General features: G+C 38.4%; 1 protein-coding gene across 1 annotated transcript; it reads left to right on the plus strand.

Moving 5' to 3' along the window:
• The first annotated feature begins 235 nt into the window (after positions 1–235).
• LOC113281232 (retinoblastoma-related protein-like) lies at positions 236–6,427 on the plus strand. Its single transcript, XM_026529916.1, has 19 exons — positions 236–501; positions 591–694; positions 779–883; positions 1,004–1,140; positions 1,223–1,319; positions 1,414–1,460; positions 1,722–1,938; positions 2,137–2,200; positions 2,293–2,472; positions 2,584–2,771; positions 2,880–3,759; positions 3,976–4,138; positions 4,243–4,315; positions 4,705–4,881; positions 4,989–5,108; positions 5,194–5,338; positions 5,424–5,536; positions 5,826–5,941; positions 6,046–6,427. Exons 2-19 carry the CDS (start codon positions 605–607, stop codon positions 6,209–6,211), a joined length of 3,078 nt encoding a protein of 1,025 aa, XP_026385701.1. The 5' UTR covers positions 236–501; positions 591–604; the 3' UTR covers positions 6,212–6,427.
• Positions 6,428–7,975: the final 1,548 nt, after the last annotated feature.

A 7,975-nucleotide genomic window follows, 5' to 3' on the forward strand; every position in this document is an offset into this window, starting at 1 on the left:
TTAGTATCCATCTTTATCTACTGCGCGTTAAATAGGCCTACTAAAGATTTCGTAATAATTTTCTATTCGCGAAAAAAAAAAAAAAAAAGCGGAAACAATTTTGGCGGTAAAACGACCAAACTCATATACACGTGTCGCGACACAATTGGCTCTCTGTGTATGGTAGATGTCGGTTATGTATGTATATGATATTGCATGTACATAATTAGGTTGTTTTTCCCGCGCTAAGAGATAGAGAGAGGCAAAAAGGAGATTCCCAGGAAAAAAAAAAGGCTTGTCCTTTAGAGAGAGAGAAAGAAAGAACGAGAGATTTCACAGAGTAGAATTTCAGGAAAGGAGTTTCTTAAAACCCTAGTTGATTTGAAATCGATCTGGGTTTTGAATTTGGGGAAAATAAAGGTTAGGGTTCTGAAATTTGACATTCTTTAGATTAGAAATCATAGATCTAAATTTCAGCTACAGATCAGAGATCCAGAGTCTATCTTTACTAGATATTTCAAGGTTAGATTTGTTGTGATTTATTTTCTTGATTTGTGCTTATTATTTATTATGATTTGTAGGATTAATTGATTGTATGAATTCTTTTCCAGCTGATTTAGTAGTGATGATGGAAGAAGCGAAACCCTCTAATAGTAGTAGCTCTCAACAGGAAGAGATTGATCCAATGGAAGCTCGATTCACAGCTCTTTGCAAGGTTTTTTTTTTTCTTTTTTCCTTAATTGATTTTTTTTTTTAGTTTAGCTGGTTGTGGTCTAAAAAAGGGGGATTTTTTATGCAGAGTGGGTTAACATTAGAAGAAAAGATGGCAACCCAAGCTATGAATTTGTTTAAGGAAACTAAACACCTTTTATTAGCTAATATCTCTAGTATTGGAGGTGGAACGGTAAATAATAGCCCCTTTAATTGATTTGATTTTAGGTTGTCAAGTATTTTACCTGAGGTAACTAAATTGCAAAAGGTGCTTAATTTTGTTGATTTGAATATGTTGGTTTGATTTGATCAGCCTGAGGAAGTGGAAAGGTTTTGGTTTGCTTTCATATTATATTGTGGGAAGAGGTTAAGTGAGTCAGCATCACCACCACAAGACAAGGATCAAAACGGGCTTACTTTATGTCGGATATTGAAAGCGACGATGCTCAAGTAAGATTTTTCTGTTGATTGTTAAGCTGTTTATCTATGTGTTTGGTGTAGGTATTGATTTGTGAATGCTCTTGTTTTGCAGTGTCAAAGATTTCTTCAAAGAGTTGCCACAGTTTCTTCTCAAGTCAGGTCCGGTTATTAGCAAGTTGTATGGTGTAGATTGGGAGCAGAGATTAGAGGTGTGTGTAAATTGTGTAACATATCAAAGACATATTTTTGTGCCCAATTTTTTTTCATGTTATAGTTTTTATATGTTTGTTGTGTCTGTGTTAGGCCAAAGAGTTGCAGGCCAACATTGCGCACTTGATTGTTCTCAGCAAGTAAGCATCTTGTATCCGATTTGTTTTATTTTAAGAGTTGTTTGTAGTATCTTCTTGTAGTATAAAACTGTTTTTTAAATTTTGTTGGGATATGAATTCTAGTATTTTAAAATGGACGGGGATGTGAACTACTATGAATGTTTAGCGATGTGTATGTATAATGGATGGGGTTGTGAACTACTTTCTTTAGCCTTTACGTGTGTGAAAACAATATTTGAAGTATACATTTTGGTGACGTTATTTAAAAATGGTGCTATATAGGTACTACAAGCGTTTATACCTACAGTTCTTCTTGACAAGCGACGAGATACAGTCAGATGTTGCATGCGACGATAAGCAGTCAGCTGTTGCAAACAACGCAGGCCCTGTGTCAAATTACCATCGTTTTGGATGGTTGCTTTTCTTGGCACTTCGAGTCCATGCTTTTAGCCGCTTCAAGGATCTCGTGACTTGTACTAATGGATTGGTATCGATATTGGTTAGTTCTCTACTCCTATTACCCCACATTCAATAAATTTACTGTTACATGAAGAGGTTTCTCTATGCACTGAGTTTTTTTTATCTCACTGATCATATTTTATGAGTATTGGGTTTTTTTTTATCTCTTTGAGTGAGGTCTTGTAAAAGTATTAAGAAAATATATGCATAAGCCTAATATGATTTAAATTAATGACAGGCTATCCTGATTCTTCATGTTCCTGTGCATGTCAGGAAATTCTCTTTTGATTCCGAGATGTTTGGTAGGTGTCATTTAACTTCTTTGGCTTGCTTCTTAGTTTCTCTCTCTTATTTTAATGTAACTGATAGGTCTACTTTTCTTCATTTGTTTCAGTTAGAAAAGACAATAAAGGTGTTGACGTTCTTGCATCTCTTTGTAAAATGTATGAGACATCGGAAGATGAGCTGCGGAAAACAATGGAGAAAACTAATGATTTGATAGTGGATGTTTTGAAGAAAACCCGCTGTTCGGCATCACAATGTAAAACTAAAAATTTAGAAAATGTTGACACAGGTTGGTTGGAGTTGGTCATTTCCTTTTGTGTTAGTGATTATCGGTCGCTTTGTCATTGGAGCTTTACAATTGGATTTTTTCATCTGAAATATCTTTTTATTCCTAATGCAGAAGGTTTGACCTTTTTTGAAGATTTAATGGAAGAATCATCTTTTTCATCTAGTCTGATGATTCTGGAAAGGGACTATGAAATGAATAATAAGTGTGATCTGGATGAAAGGGTATTTGTGAATGACGAGGATAGCCTACTTGGCACAGGAAGCTTGTCTGGAGGCGCCATTAGTATCACCGGTGTTAAGGTATATTGATATATTCTAATATGAAGGTGATGCGACCAAATATTTTGTTAGTTTGGCCTCATAGAAAGGATAGCTTTTTAATAACTGGAGGTCTTTTCTTCTATGCAGAGGAAGTTTGGTTCAATGGCCTCTCCAGGGAAGACAGTGACAAGCCCACTCTCACCCCCTTGTTCTCCTGCTCCTTCTGTAAATGGTCATCTTGGTGGTAATAACACAAAGATGGCACCTACACCAGTAAGTACTGCTATGACTACTGCGAAGTGGCTTCGTACTGTCATTTCCCCACTTCCTTCAAAACCTTCGGCAGAGCTGGAGCGGTTTCTTTCATCTTGTGACAAGAATGTAACTGATGATGTGATACATCGAGCACAAGTAATATTGGAGGCAATCTTTCCTAGAAGTGCCTTAGGAGAGCGATGTACCACGGGGAGCCTGCACAGTGCAAATCTGATGGACAGCATATGGGCCGAACAGCGAAGAATGGAAGGTCTAAAATTGTACTATAGGGTTCTGGAAGCAATGTGCAGAGCAGAATCTCAAAGATTGCACGGTAGTAACTTGACCTCATTATTAACCAATGAGAGGTTTCACCGATGCATGCTTGCTTGTTCAGCTGAATTGGTTTTGGCCACCCATAAGACAGTTACGATGTTATTCCCTGCTGTATTGGAGCGAACTGGTATTACAGCTTTTGATTTGAGCAAAGTGATAGAAAGTTTCATTAGGCACGAAGAATCTCTTCCGAGAGAGTTGAGGCGACATCTAAATTCTTTGGAGGAGCGGTTGTTGGAGAGCATGGTATGGGAAAAAGGCTCCTCAATGTACAACTCTTTAATTGTTGCAAGGCCTGCCCTGTCTGCAGAAATTTATCGCCTAGGATTATTAGCGGAACCCATGCCATCCCTGGATGCAATTGCCATGCATAATAACGTTTCATATGGAGGCTTGCCACCACTACCTTTCGTACACAAGCATGAAACTACAACAGGTAATTGCTAACTTATTATGTGGAAGTTGCCTAATTTCAAGATTATATACATGACAGTGAGTATTATATTCGTCCTCCCTCTACTTTGTGCTTTGTAGATGTTTGACCTTACCTAAGATTCATATTTAGTTTGAGGGTTTTGCCAGGTCATATATGATCTTGGATATTGTTGTTTCCGTTCACGTTTGTAAGATTCTGTTTGCAATAATTTTGCAGGTCAAAACGGAGAGATGATGTCCCCAAAGAGAGTGTGTGGTGAGTATCGAAATGTACTAGGTGAACGGAACTCCTTTACATCGCCAGTGAAGGATCGTTTATTGGTTAATAGTCTTAAGTCGAAGTTGCCACCATCACCATTTCTGCAGTCTGCTTTTGCTAGGTAAGAATTTGTTTGATATGATTCTATTGATATATTAAATTCATGTGCACAGTCTTACTGCCTTCGTAGTCCTCTTATAATACCTTTTGCATACTGTATTGCAGCCCAAACAGACCAAACCCTGGAGGTGGGGGTGAAACATGTGCAGAGACAGGGATTAATGTTTTCTTTAGTAAGGTATGATTATGTGTAAAGATATGTGTAAGTTGCTCGCTGTTTTGATTATCCGTGCATGTAAGAACCTCATCATTAATTAGTCTTTAGACACCTGGGAGTCTTGTTCCCAATGTCTCCTTTTGTGTAACTGAAGAGAATTAAAATGGGCATGAGCTACCATTAATTTGCTTTTTGTTGGCCTTGCATTTGCTTTATGGTACCTTATAAAACTGTATCCACGGACTAGGTCAAGTTCGCTGTGTTAGATTGTCTAGCTAGGCCCCGACTTAGTCAATAAGATTTTCTATACATTTCCTCGCTACACATATTGGCTCAGATGCTTGAAAGTGTATGTTTATTTGTCATGTTCAATTCCACCCTGACAGTTTGGTCTTGTTTTATTATATTAGATTCTGAAGTTGGCAGCTGTCAGAATCAATGGCTTGGTTGAAAGGCTGCAAGTTTCTCCGCAAGTTCGGGAAACTGTTTACTGTTTCGTTCAACAAACCCTTCGTCAGCGAACGTCAATCTTCTTCAACCGACATATTGACCAGATTATACTTTGCAGTTTATACGGGGTTGCAAAGGTGTGTCTGCAAATAGTTGATGAATTGTTTAATGCTAATAGTGAACCCAAATATTCTCCTAATGGTATAAAAGTTTGTTCTTACCAAGGTTCTGTCGTCACTTGCAGATTTCCCTTTTAAACTTGACGTTTAAAGAAATCATTTACAACTACAGGAAGCAACCACAATGTAAACCTCAGGTTTTTCGCAGTGTGTTTGTCGACAGATCATTAACACGTTTTAATGGGGTATGTAGTGCTTCTATATAACTTTTCTAGACATTAGCTTTTTAATTTTTCCAGAGGGGTCTAAGACTAAATGTTTGGGAAACAGAAACCAGGGCAGGAGCATGTGGATATTATTACGTTTTATAATGAAGTGTTCGTTCCGGCCGTGAAGCCTCTATTAATGGAGATTGGCCCTGCTAGTGCATCACTAAACACACATCGGATTCCTGAAACTAACAGTAGCACTGATTGTACGCACTCACAAACTTTCTCTCGGTTTATTTCTCAGTGGGAGGTTTTTTGCCTAACATTTTCCATGTCATTTTTGCTTGACAGCTCAATGTCCTGGATCACCTAGGGTATCTACATTTCCAGCTCTTCCTGATATGTCTCCGAAGAAAGTTTCTGCAGCACATAATGTTTATGTATCTCCACTACGGTCTTCAAAGGTTTGCAGACACACATTGTTTTGGTATTTTTTGTAACTGGCCCTAAATATGATCGCTTTTGTTGACCACTGAAAAATCTCAACAGCATTAATTCAAATCATCATATGTTGGAGTCTTAAATTAGCATCCATTGCCTATGAAATTGCTGCCCACCTTTCAATTGCCATACTTTAGTATGCTAAATGATGTTTTAAGTTATCACATTGAGAAGGCTTTGTAAGCAGAAATATTTATTTTAAATTTTTTTAGCTCATATTTTTTACTCGAGGTCAACTATTTATTTCTGCAGATGGATGCTTTGATAACGCACAGCTCTAGGAGCTATTATGCTTGTGTTGGAGAGAGCACTCATGCTTACCAAAGTCCTTCCAAGGATCTGACTGCCATCAATAATCGTTTGAATGGGTAAGTCTCGATTTTAGGCTGAGTAGAAGTGCTGTTGATGATAGTGGTGCTTTCTTTGTCTAGTCATTTTCCTCATCTTTTTTGTTTTTTCCCCATCCGTTCAGCAAAAAAGTGAATGGAAGGCTCAATTTTGATGAGGGTGGTGGCCTGGTGAGTGATTCGCTTGTAATGGGGAGTCTGTATCTTCAAAACGGCAATTGTGCAACCCCTCCCACTGGTGCTCTGAATTCACCGCCTACACTCATGAAGACTGAACAGCCAGATAACTAATTCTGACACGTTTGACCCGTCCCTCTATGTAAATTCTGCTATTTCTCCTAGCAGCCTTTTTAATTTGTTTTGATTTCTAGCTTTAGTTGATTCTAACCTTATACCTGATTACTGGGTATTGTGTGAGCGGCTAAGTGCAGTAAGAAAGGTCGCCGCCAACTGCCCCAAGTCTGTAATTTTAGTTTTCTCAATAAAAGTATTCCCACTTCTAACTAACTTGACTGACTTGGCCAAATGATCCTTCAGTTTCTATTACCCTACATTGAATTTATGGCTCTCACACATCTTTAGTTTCTCTAAAGATGATTCTAACATGATTCTCTGTTTATAACCAGTCTACAGCATTAAAAGGACAAAAATTGTGGACTACAGTTGTTGCATTGCAAGAACAATATGCTATTTTTTCCCCTCACACATCGCTGCAGTCTACTGAGCCTCAGGATTTCTGATTCTTTGTTTTATTCAACCAGTCTTAAACTGCATCTCATACAATGTAATTAGATTTTAAAACCCATGTTATGACAGGCAATACCAGCCTGCAAACGCCTAGGTCCTAAGAGGATTCATGGAGACTGCTGATGCCTACAAAATTATTATGTTTAAACAGGAGAACAGCCATCACACTTGAAGAGTTTTGCGGCTCTTTTAGCTAATATATAAAACTCCCTCTCATCCTATGGAAATGTAGAAGCGTCAATTCATGGTTTTCTTATAAATAAATTAGTCGTAACTAGTAATTATAAGTTTAGGAAGATAATATCTATGAACATTGGTTCGGCCTTCTCCAGGCGATCCCCCCTTGAAATATTCATATTTTTTTTTATTTCAAAAGCTTTAAAAATGAGGTGAGAGGGGGACTAAGTCAAGAAGCGCATCAAATTAGGGAATCTAGCGCTTCATAGTAGATTCGCTTCACATTGGCGCTTCGGAGCGAAATGCTGAAATTTGAAGCGCAGCGTATACTCCGAAGCGTGAAACGTAAGCTTTTAATAAAAACCATGCCTGCATGGCGAAGCTCTTTAAGAATAAAGATGACATTCTTTGTGATAACTGGAGTCTCACTCTCCGTAGTCCTTATACATTGATCTCCTGCTCGTACATGGACCACAAGCTTTGGAAGGTTGAGGATTTCCTGCTTTGGATGGAACATTTATCTCCAAGTCCAATAGCTCAGTAAATATCAAACTTGAAGTTGGTTGGACATTTGAAGGAACTTGCAGAAGTGTGAGCAGCGTCCAACAGGTATATATCAGGGAAGACTTAATGCCAGGGATGTTGCATCTATCCATATTTACTGTTATGCTTGATGCAGGTTTACAAGACTCACATTATCTAATTGGTCCACGTCGTACGTGAGTGAACGAAATGGGAAGTGGGTATTTGTCATGTCATATGTGTTCATTGTTGTAGTGTACAAATGAAAACTGGACAGCATCAGAGGTTTTTGAAGGTTACATAAAACCACCAGTTTCAACAAGATATCAAACCAAGTACCCAACTGAAAGAACAAGACTAGAATGGCCTTGGTGCGAATGCAAGTCGCAAGCCGGAAATACGAATACCTGATTTGAGGATAAATAGACGTCGCAGTGAATGGGGGTTATCAGGGAAGGATGATTGGCACAACAATACACTCACACAGGGTGGGAAGGCGTTAAAACAAGTGCTCTTATCACCACTGGGAACGAGGAAAAGGTTTTGGGGCCACTACAGAGCTTCCACACACAATAGATCCATCACAGTGTGCGTATCCAAACATTATGC

The sequence above is a fragment of the Papaver somniferum genome, chromosome 5 (genome assembly GCF_003573695.1).
Source record: "Papaver somniferum cultivar HN1 chromosome 5, ASM357369v1, whole genome shotgun sequence".
NCBI lineage: Eukaryota > Viridiplantae > Streptophyta > Magnoliopsida > Ranunculales > Papaveraceae > Papaver > Papaver somniferum.

What these genes read in the sequence shown, in the direction of transcription:
- LOC113281232 (XM_026529916.1), top strand. Translation starts at nt 605, where the DNA reads ATGATGGAAGAAGCGAAACCCTCTAATAGTAGTAGCTCTCAACAGGAA. An exon ending in TTTAGAAAATGTTGACACAG is followed by an intron (nt 2,473 to 2,583) that starts GTTGGTTGGAGT and finishes TTCCTAATGCAG; the next exon opens with AAGGTTTGACCTTTTTTGAA. An exon ending in TTAGTATCACCGGTGTTAAG is followed by an intron (nt 2,772 to 2,879) that starts GTATATTGATAT and finishes TCTTCTATGCAG; the next exon opens with AGGAAGTTTGGTTCAATGGC.